The following is a 26953-nucleotide window of genomic DNA, read 5'->3' as shown; positions in this document are numbered from 1 at the left end:
AAATTTTCTACACCTGGCGACGACCGGAAAAGCCAGGAAAATTGTCTAAAATTAAAGATTAATCATGTCCAAAGAATTTTTTTCTATGTTATAAAATTGTTGTAACGGTTAAAATTCAAATGTAGATTAATAGAGGTCGCCCTCCCCAAAAGTGTCCTAAAGATTCATTCTCTTGGTGACAAGCAAAGTAGAAGGACGTGAAATAAAGAACTAACAAAATAAAGAAGGTGTTTTGAAAAATATATCAAAAATGTTTAGAAATTCTTCGACCATCTTCTGTAACAACTTCCCTAAAAATTTACCTTTTTCATGAAGTGAAAATCATCATAACAAAAAAATATAAATAAAATATTCTAAATTGAAAACAATAATAAATCATTTTTTGGAGGATAAATGGTTATAAAGGTTATTTGGATAGAAAACTAATTGCACATTTTGGTATTCTCACAAGGGAACGTTATACATTTAATAGCTTGGATTGGCTTGAAATTTTCACCAAATATTCTTTACAATGTATAAAAACCCTGTGCCAAGGGTTTTTTCCTACAGCGCCCTAGTTTAATAGTTATAATTAATTAAATTTTCCCATATAAAATTCACGTTGGGAGAGCAAAGCGCTCGACAGAAACGCAAGAGAGAGAACTGCGTGCGCGTCTGTGTGAGCGCACGGTCAAAGAACTGCTCACCACTACTCACTCACACAGACGCGCGCGCAGTGCTCTCTCTTGCGTTTCTGTCGAGCGCTTTGCTCTCCCAACGTGAATTTTATATGGGAAAATTTAATTAATTATAACTATTAAACTAGGGCGCTGTAGGAAAAAACCCTTGGCACAGGGTTTTTATACATTGTAAAGAATATTTGGTGAAAATTTCAAGCCAATCCAAGCTATTAAATGTATAACGTTCCCTTGTCAGTGATTTTTCTGTGTGTGTTGGATTTTTTTTCGTGATACCATCTTGGGTTTTTTTTTGCGTGTTGGGAAACTGCTCGAGGGTTAATGGCTCGTTTTAGTCTGTTGAGCGGAAAAATCGTCGCTTTTGTACTTAAATTAAAGTGATTTTACCGCAATGGGAATTTATTATTTTGTACTCTGACTCTTCTCACTTACCGCAGGAGAAAGCCTCGAGCAGGCACCAATAGGATTTGATGAAGTCTATTATGGGGACAGTGCTACGTATACATCTTGCCCAATTTATCGATGAGGACACTCCTTTCGAGCTTCACGTAGGGTGAACGCGTGGCAGATCGCGATGATGATGATGACGACGACGAGGTTGACGATGAGGAGGATGATGAGGATGTTGAAGAACTTCTTGAGCTACTCGAACTACCCGATGAGCTACTTTTCCGGGAGCTTTCACTACTTGTACTACTTGAATCTGAATCTCTGGAGCTGGACTTGATTCTTCCGATTGTTTTTGTGTAATACGAATCAATATTGAGCAGCATCTCGTCGAAATTGAGCTTTCTATGCCTCTTCCGGGATTCTGGATTTGATTTTCGTTTCACCTGCGATGTGCTACTGTGCTCACGCTTGAGATCTTTAGCAACACACTGAGATTCCACGGAGTTCTTCCTCATTTGCTGCACCACTTGAGACGTTTCACGTCGAAGCGGTCCAACTGGTAACTTCCTCTCGCGTCCTTCACTCTCACTTCCACTTTTTCTGGGGCTGTAGTTGTTATTCAAGGAATTCACATGATTCTCCGGAATTTTCTTACACTGCCCACGTCGCTTTTTCTCAACTTTCAGACGTTTTCTCTTCGTTGTGGATTTCTCCGTGAACGACTGACTTTCCTTGCGATAGTTTCTCAAGAGAATTCTTGAGTATCGCTGGTAGTACAGGTACTTCCGTATGATCTTCTTCACGAAGAACATTTTCTCATGATGTGGCCTCTGGATATATTTCGATCGGAGATACTCACAGAGTTTCTCCTTGCGATCTCTCGCCACATCGACGGGAATAATTTCCTCAGATTGAATATGATTGCTTTCGCACAGATCAAAGAGACGGAAGGTTTCTGCATCTGAGAAGTAGGTAGCATCCACTTGATTATCCATCGCCGTGAGGCTTTCATCGGTTGCTATGGGTTGGATGATGGTTGGGGGACTTGCAGGATTTGGTAGGAACTCCTGTGCACCTGTTGAGATCATAAAATCAAAGCAGATATTTGCTCCATCTGGTGCCTCACTGAAGTCATCCAGATTTATTATGAAATTATTGAGCTTCAGCACATCTTCACAGAGATCACTGAGTCGTGGCACCCGTGGAACTTCCTCCAGTGCAAAAAGATGCCTATGGCTGCAGATGAAGGCTTCACAGATCTCTTTGAGGCTCTGTGGTTGATGTACTGGGATAAAATGTCGCTCACAGAGTTCCTTGAGCGTGGGAACTCGCCGGCAGTAGCGCCTTGTGTAGCGATAACTTATCTTCTTCACTGGTTCTGGTTCCTTGCGGCGACAACTGAGATACTTTTCATATGATTTGCGGAATTCTTTTGAATTTATCACGGAAACACAGAGCTTATGGAGGGTTTTTATCTTCTTGGGAGGCACAATGGGGTAGCACTCAACACTTGCCATACTCGATGATCTTCGCTTTTTTTTCCTCTTGGGTTTCTTGGTGGTAACAAGGGATGCCTTCTCGGCCTCTCCATTTGCCACAATCACAGATTCTTTCCTCTCTGGCTGACTCACAGGTGCAGCTGGCTCCTTCACAGGTTCAGCATCCTTCTCATCGTACTCCACATTCATCTCGAAGTCACTCTTGAAATAATTCTCATGATTCGATTCGATTTCCTCGATGAATTTCAAGGAATTCTCCACACTCGCCGCAAAATCCTTCCCATCCCCATCAACATCCCCCTTCGATGCGATGTGAACAATATTTTCCGGCAATTTATTCACAACACTCAAATGCTTGTACTTGTTGAGCTCCGAAAGGGGCACATCAATCGATTCGAGCACATAGAGCTTTTCCGAATTCACCAGCACCGAACTATCCTCAGGAGGTAGGAGCTTTGGTTTCTCAATGTCAATAATAATATCCGGGAGGTTGATACTCTGATTCGTGGCATTGTTATCAATTGTAATGCCCACGTGAATTCGTGGATTGCCATCTGTGTCGTACTCCTTGGGTCTACCCATGTCGTAGATGGCATTTCCGTAGCTACAGCTAACGGTATTAGGTGTCATTTCCTGTACAACAGACCTTTCGTGACTCTGCTTATTCTCCTCCTCCTCATCTTCATTCCACGACGACAGAAAGTCGCGGACGTTGGTCTTCTTTAGGGGTGCCTGCAAGTGGAAAATTGCAACATTAAAAATTTATTGCAGAAGTTAGCATAAAAAAAACTTGGCAAGAACTTTCCGCTGAAGTACTTTAAATTTTAAAAAGAACTGAATCATGCCAAGTATGTAAAAGGAACAGAGTTCAATGATTTTGCTTATTAGTTGGTGTTCCACTTCGTGGCCAACACCAAGTATTGTAATCGTCGGAAAACCTGACCACCTCAGATCGGGCTCAAACTTGGTATGAGCACGTTTTAGACAACCCACGTTCCAGAAGTGGTGGTGGAAAATTTTTGATCCGGCCGGCCGTCCTGCCGGCCTCTAGCCCGACCTTTGCTTTATAACTCAAGAACGGCAAGAGATAGAGACTTCCGATTTGAAGTTTTCTATGGAAATGTGGGTGTAAAATTACATTTTTTCGCATTTTCAAAATCCAAGATGGCCGCCGTCCGCCATTTTGAACTACTGTCAACCACTTCCCTAGTAGCTAGAGGTCTGAAATTTTAGTATGTTGTAGAGCTCAGTGAGACGTTTTCATCGACAATTCATACTTGAAAATCGGTCAAGCGGTTTAGTAAATATGGCGGCTTAAAGCAAAAAGTGTTTTTTCGATATAACTCGAGAACGGCTTGACCGATTTTGATCATCTTGGTATCAAATGAAAGGTTTCAAGAAGCCCTACAACTGCCTTGAACATTCCAAGTTCCAAAAACATCCGCAAGAGGCGCTAAAATCAAAAACAAAAATTGCCTAACTTTAAGGGGCAATATCTCCGAATCCCCATTAGGCAAATCTTTTAAATTTTGATATGTTGTAGCCTGATTCAATATCTTTCATCAGTCCAAAAATGAAGAAATTCTATGTCGCCGTTTAGAAGATATCGCAGTTTGAAAAATTCTTGAATTTGAAAAGTTCTAAGAGTCATATCTCCTGAACTGCTTGTCCGATTTTGTTCAACTTGGTATCAAATTAAAGGTTTTGCAAAACTCTTTAACTTTCTAGAACATCAGAAACCTCGAGAACTATTCTTTCAGGATAAAAAATGCCAAAAACTGTTTTGATGAAACAAAAATCCGCCATTTTGTGTTCTAGAGGTGACCTTGAAATGTATCGAAACATATGTCAGATTATAGCTTATTTCAATACCTTTCCATAACTAGTCAAGAAATTTCTGTAGGCCTTATAGAACCAGAGATATAACCATTTTTTGCATCAAATTACTGAAGTTCACAAAAAAAATCACCTTTGCCTACACATACTGCTCACAAATAGTATTACAAAGCATAAACAAACTTCTATACGTTGTGGGACACCAACTCTTATAACTGGACGCGTTATGATTGACTTTTCTCTTTCAACTTTTTTTTTGAATTTCAATTTACCTGCACGGACGAAGGATCCCCTCCTTGGGGATTGTGACCCAAATACTGGTAGTGTGATGCCTGATAGTAGTCCGACATTTGTGGTCGTCCTGTTTTAAGGATTTTCGAACTATTAATTTGCTCCTCGAGGTCAATGTAGGACTTCTCAGACGGCTGGGGGGTTTCATAATACCCACCCCGGCTAGCTGGTAGGGCTGCAGCTTGATTTGTTGGGTAACTTCCCTGATACCCAGTTGCGTAGCACATTTCGTTGGTATTCCGTCCACCTTGATAGACAATCTTAGGCGCTTGGTAGTTTGCAGGTATCACAGAATTCCTCACTGGTTGCTGTGGCATCTGACTTGTGGAGTGACGATGATGACTGGCGTGATGATGATGGTAATCCTCATAGGGTGGAATGTACTTTGGGGTCGTGTTGTAGTTTACTTTAGCACCGTATGGATCGTCATATGGAACATTTTCCACGTACATCTCCTTCTGAGCTACGTGATGAGTTGCCGGACGGTTGTACACCTGATTTGTTGGTTGCTGTTGGTACCCATTGGCAGTCCGTACCATATTGTAGTATGGATATGGAACAGGACCCTCCGCAGCAGATGGTATCATCGATCTCACAGCCCTTTGGGATGTTCCCACCATAACTGGGTATTTTCCTTAAAAGAAAAATTAATAATTCAGCTCTCTTATACATTTAACTTTGAACCTCAAGCTTTTCATTGTACTCATTGTATTAAACTTTAAAGAAAAGTTTAGTGGATGGATTCTAATGCAAAAAACAATTCCTCTATACCATTTACAAAAGGTCGTTCGAAGGCTATTTTTCCTCGTTTTTGTTTCCTTTGTGAACAGAAGAATCCATCCACGAAAAGGATATATTATCATTCAAATATTTACATATGATTTTTTTTTAAAATATTTAATATTTTTTATTATAAAAATAAAATAAATCCTTGAAGTGAGAAGCAAGTAGAAAGGTAAGACATTTTGTAACAGTTAGGCAGCTTAGCTATAGGGCACTCCATGAATAAATAATAATGTTGGAAGAAATTGTTTGATCCGAAAACCATTCTTCAGTCAGAAGAATAATTTAAATAATAAATAAATTTTATTTAATAAAGAAAATAATTTTTCAAGCACTAAAGTCTCGCAATTATTTCTCACTCTTATAGCATTTTTAAAACATTTTAACTGCTGAATGAAAATATAAATTTTATGCTCTATTTTCACAAAAAGATTCAACGTAAGTGAGTCAAGGGCTAATGCACTCATTTAGAAAACGAGATGACAATAAAAGTTAAAAAAAAAAATGGGAAAAAACTCACCATTATTGGTTGTTTTGTAGTGATTTGTTGGTGGGTGGTTATAATAGGTCGATGGATACTTCTCCGTATACCCGTAGTCCTGTGTCATGTGATAGGGATGATTCCCAGGACGCATGTAGACAGCCTGCCTGGTGTAGTTGTCATCGAAAGGATGCCTTATAGGAACAACACTGTATGCATGTCGCATCTCTTTGGCAGGTGCTTGAGCCGTTTGTGCAGGTGCTGTCCATTGTGTGGGTGCAACTGGAGCTGCCGGTGGGTTTTTGTATCCTCCTGCCATTTGGTAGCCATTGTACTTAATTGCTCCCGCATAGGCATTGGGCACGTGGCTCTTGGGTGAATCAGGGTAGTCATTTATAACGATTGGACTGGAGGACGATGATGAGGATGCATTGGCGTAGTTGGATGTTGCAGCCACTGTGTTGTGTTGGTAATTTTGGTAGCCGCTGTAGGTGGTGTCGTAGCCTCCAGTCTGAACTTTGGGGTAGTAATAGGTGGGATTCTGCTCAATGCTACCCTTAGCATACTGCACAGCAGAATAATCTACAGCACATTGGGTCATTGCACCACTGGGACTCTCACCGCTGTTTACGGAATAGTTGAGTAGATTGTCACCATTGGCACTGTAGGAATCCAGAACATCGTGCTTCCGATGGAGTGGCGAAGTGACGCCATAGTGCATCTGCTGCGTTGGTTTCTGATGATACAGCTGCGACGATTGGATCTGTTGTGCAGTCTGTGGTTGCTGCTGCAGTGGCGTCACTGGCTGCTGGTAGGTTTGATGATGGTGATGAGACAACGGGTATACTGTTGCCTGCTGCTGCTGCTGCTGCTGATGCTGATGCTGTTGATGCTGCTGATGCTGCTGATGTTGCTGCAGCGGCATTTGCTGGCCAATATCTCCCGTTGCACCGCCATAGGCATTCACATCCGGATAATAGCCATGATGCTCCATTGTCTCCTCACACACTCATCCGAAAGCTCATCGATCCTGCGGTTCTCTCCTTGCATTTGACCATCATTGAAAAAGCCGCCACACGCGAAGAGCAAAAAAGGGGAGAAAAAAACACACGTTAAGCTACGTGAAAGTTATTGTCCACATGATGATATTAACCTTGCGAGCTGACGGGGAATTAAACGTAAAAAATTCTAATTTTCTTATACGGATTGCACATCAGCGTGTATATAAAATGTGTATATGGACGCTTTTTTATCGCACAATCCCATCAAGAGCAATGAAAAAAAGCTTATGCCCCTTTTTTCTCCCACAGCACTTTTTCACATTTTCCATGAGCCGGAAAACCAATGAATAAACCACTCAATCGTTCTAAATGAAGAGAGCTTTTGTGTATCAACCCTTCCCGCTGGCACGACAGAATAGGAATAAATTATTATTGTGATGAGGTACCATCGAGGAATCCATCATCGTTCATCTCTCCGTGAGATACCTGGGTGAGACCATTCGAGAATTATGAAGAAGTCAAATACGAAAGGAATAAATGATGTAAATTACTTCAAGGCGTGATGCGTTAATAAAATGTTAACAAAATTTATTTAGTCATTCTCTCAGTCTCAACGTCTCAACTCGTAGACGTTGAAAGTTTCACACAACATTCTTGTGCGACATTGCTACATACACAATGTATACATATACCTATATAGGATACTACAGAACAGTTATAGAAGAGAAAAAGTGATAAAAAGAATGAAAAACTTCTCCCTTCCTTCCTAGGCCGATGTTCTAAGTTGCTTTTGCTGATTGTCACCGAGAAAACGTGAGGAATCCCCAGGACAAGTCATCGAATCCACAAATTACTACTTAATAGGTATATTACGTTAATCAGTGACACCGCTAAATGATTCAATTCTCATTAGCACCCTCGTCTCGTGGACGACACGACATAAGGCTTTGCTCTCACGAAACATTCTCCCATTATTCTTGCTAAATATTTTCCCCCCTACAGGTCATTTGGGTTGTGCATTTTGTTCTCTATGGTTTCATATTGATGATTCTGTCTTTCTTGTCTCTTTTGATTTATTCATTTGTATTTATGAGGAAAAATGAAAACGAAAGAGGTCTACAAGTAGAGTTTTTTGTGCTTTCATTATTAACGACATTTTTTTAAAAGACTTTTATAAAAAAGCGATTTGTAATTAAAGTCAATCATAACGCGTCCAGTTATAAGAGTTGGTGTCCCACAACGTGTAGAAGTTTGTTTATGCGTTGTGATGCTATTTGTGAGCAGAATTAGTAGACAAAGTTGATTTTTCTTTGTAAAATTCGGCAATTTGATGGATAAAAATGGTCATATCTTAGGTTCTATAAGACCTACAGAAATTTCTTGACTAGTTTTGGTAAGGTATTAAAACAGGCTATAAATTAACGTAAATTTCAATAATTTTCAAGGTCACCTATAGAACACAAAATGGCGGATTTTTGTTTTACGAAAACAGTTTTTGGCATTTTTTGTCCTCAAGGAATGCCTATTGAGGTTTCTGATGTTCTAGAAAGTTATAGAGTTTTGCAAAACCTTTAATTTGATACCAAGTTGAGCAAAATCGGACAAGCAGTTCAGGAGATATGACTCTTAGAACTTTTCAAATTCAAGAATTTTTCAAACTGCGATATCTTCTAAACGACGACATAGATTTTTTCATTTTTGGACTGGCGCAAGATTATTAGTTCTGCTACAACATATCAAAATTTTAAAGATTTGCCTAATGGGGATTCGGAGATATTGCCCCTTAAAGTTAGGCAATTTTTGTTTTTGACTTTAGCGCCTCTTGCGGCCATTTTTGGAACTTGGAATGTTCTAGACAGTTGTAGGGCTTCTTGAAACCTTTCATTTAAACCTAAGTTGGTCAAAATCGGTCAAGCCATTCTCGAGTTATATCGAAAAAACACTTTTTGCTTTAGACCGCCATATTTGCTAAACGGCTTGGCCGATTTTCAAGTATGAATTCTTGATGAAAACGTCTCACTGAGCTCTACAACATACTAAACTTTCAGACCTCTAGCTATAAGGGAAGTGATTGACAGTATTCTAAAATGGCGGACGGCGGCCATCTTGGATTTTGAAAATGCGAAAAAATGAAATTTTACACCCACATTTCTATAGAAAACTTCAAACCGGAAGTCTCTATCTGCTACCGTTCTCGAGCTATAAGGCAAAGTTTGGGCGACCGGCCGGCAGGACGGCCGGCAGACCGGCCGTATCAAAAATTTTCCACCACCAGTTTTGGAATGTGGGTTGTCTGAAACGTGCTCAAACCAAGTTTGAGCCCGTTCTGAGGTGGTCGGTTTTTCCGACGATTACAATACTTGGTGTGGGCCACGAAGTGGAACACCAACTAATTATTATTGAAAGAAACTATAAAATATAATTTTTACATCTTAACCTTAATAAAACCTTATTTTTTCTTAAAATGTTTTAACTCTTCAATTACTATCTTGATACAGGAAGTTTCAGTTTATAAAAAAATTCTTTAATTCTAACTTCCGCTTTCTCTTCGCTTTTTCTATTGACATCAGGTGAGAAGAACCAGCACAGATTTACCCAAAAATGCAAACTATGACGTCACTATTGTTCTTTTGAGAGCATTTTTCCTATTTTTCCTATTTTTTTTCTATTTTTCCCTAAATCTTCTCTGAATGGTTCAGCTTCCGTTTCCTTAGGATTGGTATTGAAGGTATTGCGATGAGATAAAGCTAATAATTTTTTTTTCTATATTTAACATTCATTTGAGAACTTACCAACCCTTTTTAGAGCACACACAAAAAACCGCACGACATTTTGTCATATTTCTGCATAAAATTTTCTACTGACTGCCTTTAATCCGCTAAAGTATCAACTGTCGCGAGAGAAAGACTCAATTTTCTTCATTCACATAGAAAGAATTCTTCCATATTATTTCTTCTCGGCGCACATGGGGGGAAACATTCTTGTGGTTGGGAGACAGATTTTCACACTCTGAATACCATTGAGGTGGTAAAGAAGTACTCAAATATTTGAGCAGCAGCGTTGTTTAATGTTGAGAGGATTTATTGCCTGTGGTTGTGATTGAAGGCAATGAGTATTTATTGCTACTATCAACTACTTGCTGATATTTTCTCATGTTCATTGTGGATATAATTTATCATGAAAAAAAAGAGGCACGATAGAACGAGACGTCCAGAGAAAATATCACAACACATGTATGTGAGATGGCGGGAGAACTTATAAATGCTAAATTAGTATTTGAAGCGACACATTGCCCCATTCTGTTGACACTTTGATAAGATTTCTGGGTCTCTTGTGAGCATTGGAAGATTGCACGTGGAATTTCAATTTATGCTCAAATTCCACCCGCGCCCGCACTTTTCACTCTCTTTTGCAAAATTCGCAATGTGTAGGGGGAAATGGGGCAATTTGTTAGTTTTTTGGGAGAAACATTTTCCTGATTTTCCTGAAAATATTTGAGTTTTCTCATGACGACTATCTTATAGGAAATTTTCCGGGCTACAACTTTGTCTCAGACGATTTTTCTCTATCTCAACGGGAAAATGCATTTTCAGGCCATTTTCCAAACCCTTCCACATTTGCCTGTTTCAAAAATCATGGGGCAAAATGTTAGTTTGCGTTTTTTGGCCTTAAATTTCAATTTTATGAATTTATTTCATCTAGACACTATAAAAGCAATTGATAATAAGGTATTTGCGTAACAATTAGAATTTTTTTTTAATAAAAAAAATACAAAAAATAAAAAAAATGAAAAATTTATGAAATTGCACTTTTTATTTTTTAAATAATTTTATATTAGTAATAGAGAGTAATATAACATGCTAAATTATAAGTATTAAGTGTGCCGACTGGAAAAAAATAAAATAAATAAACAAAAAAATAGTTAACAGCCTTAAAAACGGTTTCTAACATTTTGCCCCAAGGGGTACTTTTTACTATCAGTGTTATACGGGAAAACCCGGAAAATTTTTTCGGAAAATTTAGACTAAATTCGTGTTCAGCAATAGTTACTCTATCAAAAAATGCATTTGGATCAAAAAAATTACACAGAAATACGCCAAAATACGATATTGAAATGAAAGGTCAAAGTAACTTTGAAATTCGAAAAATTTGTTTTTTAAATAAATCCCAAAATATTAGATCAATTAATATAAAACTTTATAGGCTTAGTTAGAGTTATAAAAGGTACCTTTTGACTAAATTAGAACAATTACGAAATAATATTTACTGAGATATTGGAGATGTGTGGTCTTGATTTTCTAACATTTTGCCCCATTTCCCCCTATGTTTCCGCTGCTGAAAAAAAAGTCTCCGCCATGAATTCCACACAATCCAATTATATCAACAATAGGTGCAATAATTCCAGATACACTACAGGATGCAGGTGCAATATTAATTAATTTTCTATTTTATTTATTGCGAGAGAAAACGCGCTTCCAAATAAAATATTTCCTTTTTGTCATTTCCATTTATTTTCCACACTACATCACCAACATTGTGTGGCAGTGACGTGTATTTAGTAAATTTTTTTTCCTCTCAAAACTATAATAAAGCGGAGAAAATTTCGTTGGGGAGACTCAACATGAAAATAAAAATGAAAATCATTGCGAGGGGTTTGTCACTCGCCGGTAAATCACACACCTCACACCAAAGAAGTCAAGGCTCCCGTCAATTGGAGACTTTATGAATGATAGAAGATAAGGAAATAGGACGTGATTGAGATATTAAGTGGACAAGAGAAAATTCAATTTTCAAATATAGGTATACTGATGACCAAATTGGTTCGTCTTAATAAAGAAATGAAAAGGGCGTAGGTGAGAAATGAATTTCAATGCCTCAACATTACTTTATGCTTTTATAAAACATTTTTTATCAATTTTTATGTTTGATCAATTTGCTCCGAGATAGCATTGAAAAATGCATCATTTCATGCATACTCAAATTAGATTTGCATTGTCAATGAAAATAATTTGTCTCTGTATGTTTCAAACAACATCGTAATTCATTAGTTTTAATCGATTTAATAGATGACGATAGAAGCTAACATAAGTTTTAATGCGATTTATTTTATTGCAAAGAAAAATAACAATTTTTAATCATTGTGGTTTTAAAAGGAAATGTTTCCCTAAAAATTATAAACTTCGATTAAATTTTCTAGTCTTCTTGACACAATTTACTAAATTGGAAAACCTCACTTTCCATTACCCTTAATGGTTTTACACCTCCTTCTAACCCTTCGTAGTGCATGTGTGACCAAATTAACTAATTGAATACAATTAATTTTAAACGGAGTGAGTAGGAGGGGGTGGGTCTCTCATCCCATTCAGTAATAATAAATTGATTACTTTGAATCAGATAATAATTATGGAATGTGGGAAAAGGAGTTTATTCATTTTTATGCTCTTAAGAACCAAAATAGAAAACAGAATGAAACATTTTTTTGTAAAAACCACCACATAGCTAATTAGGGAAAATTAATTACATATGTACATTTATAACACATTATATTCTATTATTATCTTAAGAAAAATGATAAATGGACAGAAAAAAATTGATTACAGCATACATTTTATGAATAAAAAAAAAGAATGAAAGAGAATAAAATTTATAGAACCTCAGCTAAAAAAAAATGCACGGTCGCAAAAATTCACGATTTTCCATTTTTTAATGGGTTTGAAAGATAATTTTCAATACATACATAATTTTATGTATTGTTACCTTTATTTTTTATTTTCACGAAAATAAATATTCTCATTGATATAAAAACGCTTGATCTTTAACGGAAAAATTTGTATAATGTCCCGGAAATAACAACATTTTCATTGATTTTTTTACAATGATCTAAAAAACGAATTTATAAATTTAATTACTTGCAGGAGTTCACCCCATGAATTGTGCATAGCACTTTTGTTTTATTCGACATTTATACTTTTCTTTAGATTATTTTATTACATTTTTTAATCATTTTTTGAATTATAATCAAATAAATTCTTTTCTTTAATTAAAAGTGATTTTTCGGACGATTTACTAATTTTTCATAATACTACAAAGAATTTTTAACTGATGTATCGTCCTAAAAATCCACAAACTGAATATAACTTGTTTCAAGGAATGGCGAATAAACTGAAACTTTTATACTCACAAAAACAAAGTAAATACAACAAGCAAAAAGCTGTGTTTAATTAAATAATATATAAAAAAAATAAAATATCGCTGAATTTTATACATTCAAGACATGCCATAGGATGATGGTCGAAAGGGTCAAAGAAGCTAAACAATAGAGACCCTTTTTCATCAATAAATTCCCGTGAATTGATAAAGTGTAGCGCACGTTTTTGGCCTTTTTGGTCTTCCTCAACAAATGCACGTTCCAGGTGCGACAGACCCGCGCTGATAAGGTTGTGGGAAAGGTATGGGGTAAAAGGGGGAAGTCGCGAGTAACTGCGCGCACAAAATCGATCGGCAATTGGATAATTGAACTTAGGGGCCATTCTCTGAAAAATTGTCTACTTTGCACGAAGAGTGTACGGCATACAAGCATAATACACCAAGTGTATGAGTTTGTATAAAATATTTTGTGGGTCACAATGTAGATCGTCTTGTCAGTCAAACAGTATATGGCTACACGTCGCCACCCGCCTTCCCGCTATGTGTCGCATATATGGAACACAAAATTGTAATGCTTCACGTATTATTTCAACATAAACCAGCACCGAATTGAGGTGGGTATGCGCCCCGACACAGAGGTAGAAGAATGAAGTAAAAGAAAGAAGCAATACGCAGCTAAAATGCTGACTTCCTTTTAACATTTTAGCCAGTCAAGTGGTTAATACATCTTAATTGATGCATTTTGTTTGGTGAAGAAAACAAACAAAATACATCCTTTTAAAATGTTTGCAAGAAAAATTGGTCTAACTCACGATCCATTTTAAATGATTTGCTAGCATTTGTGGCGAGTTAAGAAGTTACAATGACATTGTTTCTTCATGTTCACTAACACGATATTAATAAATTGTATAAGTTTTATCTCTTGGGGGTCTTTGCTTTATTAATGTTTAAAATTCCAACTATTTTTAACTGCTACATCACGACTTAAAAGCAATTAAGTTATTCTTATTTTTTTTTCAGTCCAATAAGCCAATGTGAAAGGTCATCGAATTTTCCGTAGAGTTCACCTCTGGAGAATTTATTCGCATGGGAATATTTTCTGGAAATCAACCCTCGCTTGAGGGAAAAAAACTGCCAGGAAGTTAGCATTATTTGTATGGCTCCATTCCACGAAATAATACACCAAATAGATATTGTATTACCATCCCCGTACAGAGAAATTTTCCCTCGTCAAATCAACCCCCAAACTACGACTCTTTGGCCACAACACGAATAGAATTTTCAATCAATGGATCGATTGTGAAACGCTCAAAACGTGAAATGTGGTGTTGGTAAGAAGGGCAATAGGGGGGTGGGTGGGTGGTTATGTTGTAAGTGAGTTACTCCCATAGGATTTTCCCAAAAGAAATAATTACTTTTTCTCCCACTCCTTTAAGAAAATAGAAAAGGAGTGCCAGTTAATGGAAAAAATCGCAGCTTATAAATGAAAATCTCAAAATTTCCAAAAGTGAGAAAAAGTAATGAGAATGTTTGAAATACAGGAACATGGCGGAAAACTGAATGACCTAACCTAAAGCCTCTGGTGGTCGTACAAACAAGGGGTACCAAAAAAAAACGGAAAATTCAGAAGAAAATTCAACGATTTTCCAGAGTTTTTTTTTCCAATATTTTGTAGAATTTTATAAAGAAAATCATGTAAAAACAGTTTTAATGAATTTTTTCAAAATATTGTTAAAAAAATAATTCAAAGGAGCTTACCCGTTTTCCATATAGAAAATCTCATTCAATAGAACAATAAGGGTTTTTTTATTTTGTAGATTTAAAAAAATAACAGAGAAGATAATACGCCAGACTTTAAAATTTTCACTAGGATTAGCTAGAAAAAGCCGGCAAAGATTTTCCCAAAAATACTGTACATGAACACAGGTAGAAACGAAAAAATATTAGCAGCTCAATATCTCCATTTGGAAGGGTTAATAAATATAAGAAACACAATTGAGACGTGGCCCTAAGCACTAGTTTGCAAAGGGCAAAATAAAAAAAATTTATTCTATTCTTCTACAATTGAGACGTCATTGATTACAATTTTGAGTGAATTCTTATCGGTTTATTCTTACCGATTTGACTGGTCGAAAAATACGTGCTCTACTTTATTTTATTTTAAAAAAACTAAAGAAAATAGTGCAAATCAATAAATTAAAGAGAGTTGAAAGAAATCTGTATTAGCAAAGACGTTAAATATCGAAAAAATAGAGCAAATTAAATTAAAAACTTATTAAAAAAAATATCAAAAAACTTAAACTCAACGTATTTAAAAAAAAAATGCAAAATTTCTTTTCTAATTTTTACCCATAAATCACCCATAATTGCATCACTAAACTTGTATTAATCTTACATTGTTTTTATTCACACACGTTTAATATTCCTGAGAATCTTTATAGTGGATCAGATTTTATAGACTTTTTAATCTTTTATAGGCAAATTTTATTATCTTATCATTTTTTTATTCAAATTGTGCATAAAAGGAGAAAACGAACAAATAAACTATTAAACTTACAAAAATGTTTTCTATCAGTGATGTTGTGATTTGTGCAGATGGGATAGCATGTTTGACGCTACCCTGAGCAATTTCCCCCTACATGGTATGTATGAGCATGGAAAATAAAAAATTAACGGGTATGAGATTGGCAATTAAAGCATTTTTAGTGTGACATTGCTTGAAAAATTTATGAAACACTTGTTTGCCATTACATCCAATGATAACGCACATTAGTCGTAGACGTTGTTTTTTTCGTTGGTGTAGTCAGTGCGGTAGCCCGACTCTGGTATTCGGAGGAAAAACCACAAAAGCCACTTTTTGGTATCATTTTCTTCTCACTTTTAAATTTTTAAGTTCACTAGTTGGTCGCGCGACACCACAAATCCGGCCGTGGGGATGTGTTTTTGGGAGGCACTCACACTGGGATGACCCATTAATCAGAAATACATAATTAATAATAGTAATTGCCCTGTGGCCGGAAATCACAAGAGACCGACCGATGTGAAACGCAGGCCGTCTCTTTGCTCTCAGTTTGCTTTTTTGCGGTCTCTCACGCGCAACCCATGGCTATGAGTGAGATTTATTTTGCCCAGATTGAGAGAGATTTCGCGTCGAGATGCGAAGCACAGTGGTGCAGATTCAGCGGACACGCGCTCAGAGATTAAAAGAGAGTTTTTGGCGGGATTTTTGCCCGCGCTTTGGACCAGAGCGCACGATGCGTTCGGGGGAGGAAGTTGAACTATGTATGAAGTGAGGAAGCATACCCAGCGGGACCGTTGTGCTAAGGGGTGGAGATATAAGTGGGAGATTTCTATGGTAACGGAAACATATATCGCAATTGTTGTGTCACATACATTTCGACGGTGAGCATAAAAGTTGTGTGTCGAAGCTGTGGGGGGACAGCAATGGGGGGTGAAAGTCACCGAACACAATCACCCCCCACAATCATTCAATATACGAGACACTCTATCGATTATTTTGCATACGTCGCGATGAATTCCACCTCTAAGAGGCAACTTTTTTCTCCCCAACCCAGCAGGAATAGTTCACCCAGTAAACATATGCCACCAAATTAAATGCTAAATTCACACATATCGATTAAGGGTACCACCATGGGGGTAGGTGGAAATAATAGGGGATGCTTTACCAGATACTTTTCTCCAATTTTTTTGCACTTTCACGCACTTTTTCACTGAGAATTTAGTTGGAAAACTTAACACGAAACGTCAACACGTCTGAAAATAAATCGCCATATTGTCACTCTATCATCTTGACAGGTTGTCCCCTCGGGTCTGACACTTTATCAGTAAATCCAGTGGCGCCCATGAACTTTTCAATGCACTTTTTACCCGATTTTTATGAATATTTCAGCCATAAAACCCATTTTAATGCAAATTTAGTCAAAAAATGTCAATTTAGTGTACTTTTTGCAGTGAATCATGACATATTTTAACTTACCTGTGTACTCATTACAATTTCGCTATATCATGTGATAACATAGTGTCTCGACTGCAATCAAAAAGAGCGACGCATTGCCGATCGGGTACTCACACCATATCGCCGCATAAATTCAATTTCAAACAATTTCAGTTAAAATACAGTACTAGGACCACATATTATACTCAAATCTATTGAATTATTTGAGAAGAAAAGAAAATTTCATTTAAAATAAGTAAATTATAAATTTTTAAGGAAGTGAAAGCAATTGAATTTTAATTAGAATTCTTATTGTGATTTTTGAAATAAATTACAGAACAATAGAGAAGCCAAGTAAATCATCTTTTACATCGATATACCAATTATTACGATGTCAAATATGGTAAGTAAGCATTGAACTACATATTTCAATGAAAAATATAGGTAATTCGTGAGAAAATATTTAGGAACACAACAAGAAAAATGGATAGAACAGTACACATAAAGCGAAAGAACGGTAAGTAAAACTTACGGGCTGTGATTCTTTCTTTGTCAGTGTAAGGTGAAGTTGCCTGAAAATTGGGGATGGGCAAATTTTGAGGAAAGACTTACTCGCGAGTCTAATCACAGCCAACGCCCGCCACGATTAAGGCTTTCTTCAAAATTTCTGCGCGTTGGCTGTGATTCGCCTCGCGAGTAAATCTCTGCATTTTTTTATATGTATATATATAATGTATATCTATCCATTTATATATTTTTAATCCGGATATGCCTATTTTTTTAATTCGTGCAAAATCTGAGTTTAGAATTGTTTAAAAATATTAATCAATGTAAGGGAGACCGGGGTTAAAAAAGTCACTCAAGAGTTTAGAAATAGCTCAAAATATCATATTTCCCAAACAGATAAAGCAAAATGTATATCTCATTACTTTAGGAAATTTACTGCCCTACAACTCTTTCTGAGATCATTTTGTTCTATCTAGCTATGCAATATGATATTTTAAGCTTTTTCCAAACCCTTAAGTTTGAAGTTTTCTATAGGAATGCCGTCCGCCATTTTGAAAGACCATCAACCACTTCCCTTATATCTAAAGCTAATAAAGAATTCGTACTTTAATCTCTAATTTTCTTTGTTTTTCTACATTTTTTTAATGGAATTTTATATGTACATTCTATGCTTACATTTTAGTATTACATATAAATCTTATATCAGATAATCAGCTCAGATGACATCAGAGAAAACATCCAAGGAGACTTCAAACTTCTGACCATCCACATACTTTAACACTTTACGCCTCTCCCATTTATCAAATGCTCAGATACCTAGTATATATAGAAATTTCCAGAAACTTTGTTAAAGTAATTGTTCGGAGAAATCATCTTGTAAATTTATCAAAAAAATCAATGTATAATAGTAATAACTTAAATTAAGAAAAAAATTAAATCTTACATTTTTTATTATTAATTTATATTAAAAAAAATTTGTGTGTCAAAGGAAACTTCTAAAATTAAATTAAAAAAATATATAAAATATAAAATAAGACGATGAAAAAATATTGCTACGAATCTTATTGTGACAAAATTTGAATATTAAAAAAAACAACAACAACATATTTTTCATTATTTTTATATCCACTATTCATATGCCGAATCACAGCCAACGCGCAGAAATTTTGAAGAAAGCCTGAATCGTGGTGGGCGTTGGCTGTGATTCGACTCACGAGTAAGTCTTTCCTCAAAATTTGCCCATCCTCAATTTTCAGATATCTTCTTATTTCACTGACAAAGAAAGAATCACAGCCCGTAAGTTTTACTTACCGTTCATTCGCTTTATACTGTTCCATCCATGCTATATTCAATATTTATCTTTGCATTTTTTTTATATGTAGGTATAATGTATATATCTATGCATTTATATATATTTTACTTTACTTTTGTATAGATGTTCTAGAGAGTTGTATGGCTTGTTGAGAGTTTTCATTTGAGCCCGAGTTGATCAAAATCGGTCAAGCCGTTTTCGAGTTATGGCTGATTTTCGATGAAAAATTGTGGCGGCCATTTTGGCTAAACGGCTTGACCGATTTTCAAAAATGAGATATCGCTGTAAAGGTATTGTTGGCCCCTACAACATACTAAAATTTCAGACCTCTAGCTATAATAGGGCCTGAGATATAGCGGAAACAAAATTTGGGGGTTATTCGAAATGGCGAACGCGGAGGTGGGGGGTTGGATTTGACTTCATAATCGGATGTCTTCCACCCAATATATGAACTTTACCGTTGACCGTAAGTCTCTATCTATTACCTATTTTTGGCGCATGCGTTTTTTGGAATGTGGGGACCCAAATTCGTGCTCATCCCAAGTTTGAGCCCGATCTGACGACTTTGTATTTTAGAGTGTACACAGAAGCTGTGCTTCTTTGAAGAAAGTATCACTGCTAAAAATGCACAGGCATAAAACTTCTCTTTCTCAAACACCTTAAAGATTCTTATAGGAAATATGTTACAAATTAATTGGAACACCACTCACTAGTTAAAAAAAAAAACAACATAATTAGAAATCAAAAATTTTATTTCAACACTCGCAAACAATCACATAAATACCTACATATAAATTACATACATGCGTTTTGCTTCTGTGAGGTAGTTTAACAACAATAACTATTTCGCTGCCAAAAATAAAATGATTTTTCTTACTGAAAAGTAAGAAAAATTCTTGTTTGCTAAACTATTAACATTAAATGGCCTTTATCTATGAATAGTATGAGGTAAAATTAAGCCGAAAATTATTTGAGTCATTAAGTACGATATTTTATATTCTTTCCTCGACTGTAAAATTCTTTACTAATTTGTTAATCAGTCGTCACATTAATTGGTGTTTAAAAACCAATTCCTTTTGCCTTCTAAATATATACACAAACTTCTACAAGCTAATTTCTAGTTCTAACTCCATGAACTCCACTTTCAATAAAAATAACTTCAACTACTCGCGGTGTTATTGGTGTTACCCAAAATTCCTGCATTTTTAGCCATACTATGGAAGATTGAATTGGGATTTTGGAGTAGATTTGTAGGACTGTCGAACTCTGCTATCTGACCCTTGTCGAGCACAATGACCTTATCCGAATCCATGATGGTGTTCAATCTGTGAGCAATTGTGAGGATGGTGCAATCAGAGAATTCGGATCGGATTGTTTTCTGGATCAGATCATCCGTCTCCAGATCAACTGCGGCAGTAGCTTCGTCAAGAACCAAAACTTTCGTCTTACGCAGCAGTGCTCTGGCCAAGCAGATTAGCTGACGCTGTCCAACGGATAAATTATCACCTCCTTCGGCAATTTCATGCTGAAGTCCAGCTTGTAGTCCCTTCACGAAGTGCTTCAGATGAGAGAGTTCCAGGACTCGCCAAATTTCATCGTCGCTGTAAGAGTTAAAGGGATCGATGTTCATGCGCAACGTACCAGAAAAGAGAACTGGATCTTGAGGAATAATTGTGAGACGAGATCGGAGATTGTGAAGACCGAGTTCTCCAATATTTTTGTCATCGATGGTAATCTTTCCTCCAGCAGCTTCAATGATTCTGCAGAAAATTTTAAAATTAAAAATTAATGATTTAGCTTAGAAAGCAACAAGAATAACATCAACAAACCTGAAGAGAGCGAGAGTCAAACTAGACTTTCCAGCTCCAGTTCTTCCGACGATCCCAACCTTTTCGCAACTTTGCACAGAGAAAGTGATTCCTTTGAGTACCAAATCCAATCCTTCACGGTATCTCACTTGGAAGTTATCAAACTCCACTCTTCCTTCCTTTGGCCAGAGAGGATCGCGTTCTCCCTTCTCCCATTCGGCTTCTTTTTGTACATCAGAGTATTCTTCCATTCTCTCAATAGCTACAATATTAGTTTCCACTTCAGCAGTCATCCTCACCATAAAATTGAGAATTTGAGTCGTTTGCAAGGCGTACGTAACAGAGAGTCCTACGAGGGATGGATCAATATCCTCACGTCCAAGAACGGCGAACAAACATGCGAATAAGATCACTAAACTTCCCACAAGTTCCAGCCTAACTGCCAACCAACGATTGGCAATGATGCTGGGGTATGAGCACATCTGGTTAAAATCAACTTTGTCCTCATTTTGCTTCGTAAAACCATCTTGTTTACTATATGCTCTTATTGTTGCTTGTCCTGTAAGACTCTCACCAAAGTGGGAGTATATTGGTGACCTCGTTACTGATTCTATTCTTTTGAGTTGTCTGAAAATTTGAGAAAAAAAATTACAAATACGTTGTTGATTTAAAATTAAAATCAAGATCAAGAGTTATTTAGGTACACATTAAATACAACATAATAAATATTCTGAAGAGCTTTCAAACAACAACCAAAATAGTAAACAAATACAAAAGGTATGTCTATTTATATAACAATATCATGCTGTATACTTAAAAAGTTTGCAAACACAGATAAATTCCAAGATAAAGATTTTACCTTGAGGTAGCTACGTAGAAGGTTTGAATGAAGTAATAGAATATTCCGATGGGAATGATCACGCTCATGAAGATTGGTGTTGTAATACTGATAACGACGAAGATGAAGAGGACGGAGAAAGCCATGAGGATCCAAGATCTAACAGACATTGGCAGAATATTGTCTGCAATATCCACATCTTTAGAGAAACGGTTCATAATCCGTCCTAGAGGAGTTGTATCGAAGAAAGCCATTGGTAACCGTAGCGTGTGGCTCAGAAGTTTGTGGTGCAAAGATTTGGCAGCGTTGAGACAACCAATAGCTAGGGTTATAGTACTGAAGAACAATGTGATAGCTTGACCACCACCGAGAGCTCCATAGACACCCAGATACATATCTCTGTTTGCTGGAAGATGAGCTTCTGTATCCTCAGCCCAACGTGTTAACCACAGATTAGCACCAGCCGAAAATCCTTGATTTAGAAGATTCATAAGGAGAGCCCAAAATGTCATCCATACACCAACGCCTTTGAAGTATTTGATGTAAACGGCCCAGCTCACTTTTCCTGTAGCTGATTCTTCTTTCTCAATCAGAGTTGTTCCCACCTTTGGAACAACTACGCCATCCTTTTCCAGTTGGCTAGTTCTCTTTCTCATTGAACCCTTCTTTGAACCCCTAAAAGACATTAAAAATTAATTAATATATGTATATATAAAAGTAAGATGATAACTTAGTTATGAATACTTACTTTGAGGACGTGGATCTAACAGATAGAGCTCTTTCAAGCAATTGTCGACCCTCTGGTTTAATTGCTAAAACATCCTTGATTTCTTCCAAATCTTCGTCTTCCTCCATTTCTTGCAGATGTTGAACAAGGAATTCTGCAAACGCTCCTCTCTGAGCTAGAAGCTCCTTGTAATGACCACTTTCGCTGATCTCACCTCCACTAATGACCAAAATTTCATCCATATGTGGCAGATAGGAGATACCATGCGTAACCAAAAGTCTCGTCTTTCCTGCTAAAAGTCCTTTAGGCCCGATGACGTTATCAAAGATATGCTTGCCTACATGAGCATCAACAGCACTAAGTGGATCATCCAACAAATAAATGTCTGCATTGCTGTAGACTGCTCTTGCCAGTGATACTCTCTGCTTCTGTCCACCTGAGAGGTTTATTCCCTTTTCTCCAATCTCAGTTTGATCACCTCCAGGAAGCATTTCAATATCAGATTTTAGGGCACAGGCCTCGAGCACTTTGTCATAATGTTGACGATCCATCTTTCTACCGAAGAGGATATTATCCTGAAGTGTGGCGTTTTGGATCCAGGCTTGTTGTGGAACGTAGGCGATAGATCCAACTGTATTCACATTGCCCTGTTTCTTCTCCATTTCTCCTAGTAGAGCACTGACCAAAGAACTCTTTCCACAGCCAACAGGACCAACAACAGCAGTCAGAGCTCCTTTTGGAATTTCCAAATTAATATTTTTGAGCGTTGCCTCATCTTCACCCCAAGTGAATATACCATTCTCTATGACAAGAGCACTCTTATGGGGATGATGAGTAACATTATCAGGATCGAGTTCTTCGTTGTTCATGAATTTGTTAATACGATCAATGGAGACTAAAGCCTGCATTGACATTGTAATAATCATTGGGAACATCATCATAGGTTGTCGTAGAATGTTTAAAAGCGCGAGTGACATGAATGCCGTTGTTGCAGTAAGATCATTTCCTTCCTCCATAAATACGTATGTTGTAAAGCAAGCCAGAGATACGAGGAATGGAGCCAGGGTCCATGCGAAGAAAGTACCTGCACTATAATATGCCATCTTAATGAGAACTTTCATTTCTTTCTCACGAATATCCTTTACGTTGGTCTCAAAGCTTGGTTCCCATGCATAGAGTTTGAGAACTTTCATACCGCCTAAGATCTCATTCATCATCTTCACGCGATGATCTTTTATCTTCATTTGCTCCATCTGAAGAGCTCTCAATTTTACTGCAATCCAAGCATTAAATGGAATCATAAGAATCATAACGGCTAAACCTGCGAAAATGGCCGCTCCAAGTAGATCGTAGAGAAAATAAAGAGCTAAGGCCATTACGAGGGGTCCAGACCATAGCAGATGTAAATATGATACCAATTCAAAGAATCTGTGTGCATCCACTGCCATAAGGTTGACAATTTCACCCACTGTTGTGTCCTTCTTTGCTGAACTAGACACTCTCATTGCTTTGCGGTATATGGCAGATATTAGGGCACTACGGATTCTAAATCCAACAAGGAAAGTTAAGTGGAAATATTGTCCGTTAAGAAACAGTGTAAGTAAGGCTGCAGCAAACATAAGGAATGCATAGAACAAACCACGCCATAGTGGTTCAGTCAGATCGCTGGTAAAACGAATCAAGAGTCTGAAAGAATAAAAATAATATTAGTTTTCCTGAGATCGATTACATGTTATTCTGTTTTAAGACTTACCCCAATAATTGAGGAGAAGCAAATGCCAAAAGATCAATGATGAGTTTAAGGATTCCAGCAAACCAGAATGGTCCTCCAAAAGCCTTTACCATAGCAGGCAGAACAGATCCATTAGTTTTACCATGAGCCTTATTTTTACTTGATGGTGTAAAAGCAGACCCATTGCTGTATCCATTTTGTGTGCTCTTCTTAGCATTAGCTTTTGCATCTTCTTTTGATTGGTTTTTCCGTACACTATCGTACCAATACTTGTCGAAAGGTGGAACCAAGGTGCGGGTCTGATCTTCCTCATTTAAATCCCACATATCACTCACTTCCAGTGGCTTTCTGTAGCCTTTCCAGGTCATTGGATCGAACCATTGGAAGAAGAGTTTTCTAAGGAAACTGGCTGAATTTTCAGGACTGGGTTTTCCAACTTTGACTCGATCTTCTGGTGGCAAATCGGAGAAGCAGTTGAGCAGTAACATGATGATGCAGAGGCAGAAGTGCGTGATTACACTTGCATATTGGTAGGTGTGGAAGTCAATTTGTTCCTCCACTGTTTCCGCATCTGGATCGAAATTCATGAGCTGAGAACGGAAGCGGAAGATTGCAAGGAAGAAAATGAAGAACCAGAAAAGGAACATAAGGCCAGATGATCGTATTCCTCTCTTCTTGTGAAGCAGCAAGAGTGTCAAGGAAAGGATGAAGGTGACCATAAGGATGACCGGCGTTACAATATGAACCGGGTATACTCCAGGAGTGTCTGCAATCCATAGATCAGCTCCCACGGCTAGGTCCGCCGTAGCCAGAGTGAAGAGCAGGAATGTTCCAATTCCTTTCGATATGTTCAGAAAACCCCACGGAATACGGCCATTTTTGCTACTTGCAATGAAATATAGCTCCAGAGGTACGAATAAGATAAAGAACGCTTGAAAAGATAGAAATCTTTAACATTAACAAACTCTCTCAGGCTAAGCTCATAAACTCGTAGATACTCACCACATGGAACCCACACCATGATGGTTTTGTGAAAACATGGCGTAAAATCTGGATTTTCCGATGCCCACGTGAGATCGTCATCCTGGAAATTTTAATAATTTTAATGAAATTGAAATTCAATAATTTAAGTTTAAAATAATTTTAGTTTGTTATTCAAGTTCAATTGAAGGATTATATCTTGGATTATATTGAGTTTACGTCATTTTGATGTATACAATCGGGCACAAATACTTTTCTTTAATTCCCTGATAAGGGGGCGTGAGACAGCATAAAGTAAAATTTATTGCTATGGAGCTCTCAAGTGCAATACGCGAACCAAAATATTGGAGTAATTTTTATGGTAGGTCTTTCCATAAAAGGGCTTTTAAGTAAATTAATATTGAACTTATAAATTTTAGTTAGAACTTTTAAATTAGGCTTCTAATAGCAATAGAATCTAAGGCGTTATTTTTTATTCAAATTCTGATATTAACGACTATATCTCCTAGTAAGAGATCCTACTTAAATATCAATGGAAAAATTAATCAAAGTCGTTGAGATTAGATATCAAATCTATGACACATTAAACTGCCTTGAAGTCTGATTTGAACTTTCACTTAATCACGTGCATTGTATTTTTTATGATTCACATGCTCTGACTATGCTACTTATCCGCCCTGATGAATGAAAGCATCTTCAGTAGGGTGAAACTGGCAGTCTAAAAACGCGAAATTTGTGCATTTTGGTCATAAATCTCTCTCGAAAAAAAATCGTTTATTATTCTCAATAGGGAAGCACTTTAATGTCTGAAGGTTTTTCCGCAGCAGATAGAGCATTCTTGTCGCAAAAGATTTTCCAACCTTGTCACTCTATATTGACCATTTATCAGCAATTTTTTTATCAAACATTTTCGCACGAATTTCGGCTTCGATATCACTAATCGCGTTTGCTGGGGTGGGGATGATGAAAATTCAATTTTCCTGAATTTCATAATAATTTACAACGCACTTTTGTGGAATTTATTATACTCACCCAAAGAGGACCTCCGCAGAAGTCTTCCATTGTCCTTTTTCTTTTTTAAGCTCCTTTTGTGGCTTTGAGTAAAGTATGTAGCTCAAATATGCGAAAAAGATAAAGGCGAGAAAACTGCACAATCACTTATTCGATGAAATTTTATTTGTCCTTCTCGAACAGAATAAAATTATTGAAAAATTCCTTTTTCCAGTGTTATTCACTCAACTTTAGAACAACTTTTCATTCTGTTTTGAGGTTTTTCAACACATTTCAATCACTTGAAAATTTGACTGTGATGATTGGTAATTTGAGATCAAAGATCACAAGATTATCCAAACCGCGAATTTGCGCCAATTTAGTCCGCGAGAATTGAGAGTCGTGGTCAAACAAACTGGAGTATTTCTGCGAAAGTTCTTTTTATACGAATCGCCTATGTGTTGATAAAGAATGAAAAAAAAATCCCATTGTCATGTTATGAGATGATAATGGGTGATAAGAGGGCCTAGAGAGATGACCAAGGGTGACGGGGGCATTTTTTGATAAGGGAAAATAACGCATACATCGAAAGGTGGCTAAGTGGAAGGGAAAATTTATGCTGTATCATGAACACTTACTTTTAACTGTATTGCATTGATATACAGGTATGTTGCAGAAATGTTTAAATGAAGTCACATTGGTCGCTGAGCTTCATTTATGATTGTTTAACAAAATATTTTTTAACGATTTTAATTGATCCATTCAAAAATTTTAAAATTTATGCTGTAATTTCGGCTGAATGAGATGTTTCGGATATTTCCTTAATTTTAATCGCCACAGCGTTTCGGAGATGATGATTTCCTTCTTCAAGACTGTTTTATTATGGGTAAACAAATCTGATATTACTCATTTAATTTAATAAATTAAAATTAGAAATTAGTTATAAAAGGTTAAAGAAAACTCTCTTTACAAATCCACTCAATACCCACAAAATTCTA

The 26953-nt window shown here is 36.8% G+C and overlaps 2 protein-coding genes across 5 annotated transcripts; both read right to left on the bottom strand.

Moving 5' to 3' along the window:
* Positions 1-908: 908 nt before the first annotated feature.
* On the bottom strand, positions 909-16908 carry LOC129790130 (uncharacterized). Of its 4 annotated transcripts, XM_055827420.1 has the most exons (6): positions 16792-16898; positions 15874-16064; positions 15663-15725; positions 5997-7000; positions 4675-5327; positions 1059-3298 (listed from the first exon to the last, which is right to left on the bottom strand). In XM_055827420.1, the coding sequence occupies exons 4-6, from the start codon at positions 6949-6951 to the stop codon at positions 1172-1174; spliced, it is 3735 nt and encodes a 1244-aa protein (XP_055683395.1). In that variant the 5' UTR covers positions 6952-7000; positions 15663-15725; positions 15874-16064; positions 16792-16898; the 3' UTR covers positions 1059-1171. The 4 variants fall into 4 exon arrangements, 2 of the variants coding, with proteins under 2 accessions (XP_055683395.1, XP_055683394.1); XR_008750534.1 differs by lacking the exons at positions 15663-15725; positions 15874-16064 and adding an exon at positions 909-1013 and having other exon boundaries at positions 1110-3298; XR_008750533.1 differs by lacking the exons at positions 15663-15725; positions 15874-16064 and adding an exon at positions 915-1043 and having other exon boundaries at positions 1110-3298.
* Positions 16909-19612: 2704 nt separating this feature from the next.
* LOC129790115 (multidrug resistance-associated protein 1-like) lies at positions 19613-26359 on the bottom strand. The gene is made up of 7 exons (XM_055827372.1): positions 25998-26359; positions 24987-25068; positions 24006-24915; positions 22274-23938; positions 21547-22200; positions 20709-21314; positions 19613-20639 (listed from the first exon to the last, which is right to left on the bottom strand). The coding sequence occupies exons 1-7, from the start codon at positions 26025-26027 to the stop codon at positions 20039-20041; spliced, it is 4548 nt and encodes a 1515-aa protein (XP_055683347.1). The 5' UTR covers positions 26028-26359; the 3' UTR covers positions 19613-20038.
* Positions 26360-26953: the final 594 nt, after the last annotated feature.

This window comes from Lutzomyia longipalpis, chromosome 2 (assembly GCF_024334085.1).
Source record: "Lutzomyia longipalpis isolate SR_M1_2022 chromosome 2, ASM2433408v1".
Classification (NCBI taxonomy): Eukaryota; Metazoa; Arthropoda; class Insecta; order Diptera; family Psychodidae; genus Lutzomyia; species Lutzomyia longipalpis.
The sequence above is the reverse complement of the archived record's forward strand: the minus strand, read 5'-3'. Positions and strand labels throughout refer to the sequence as shown.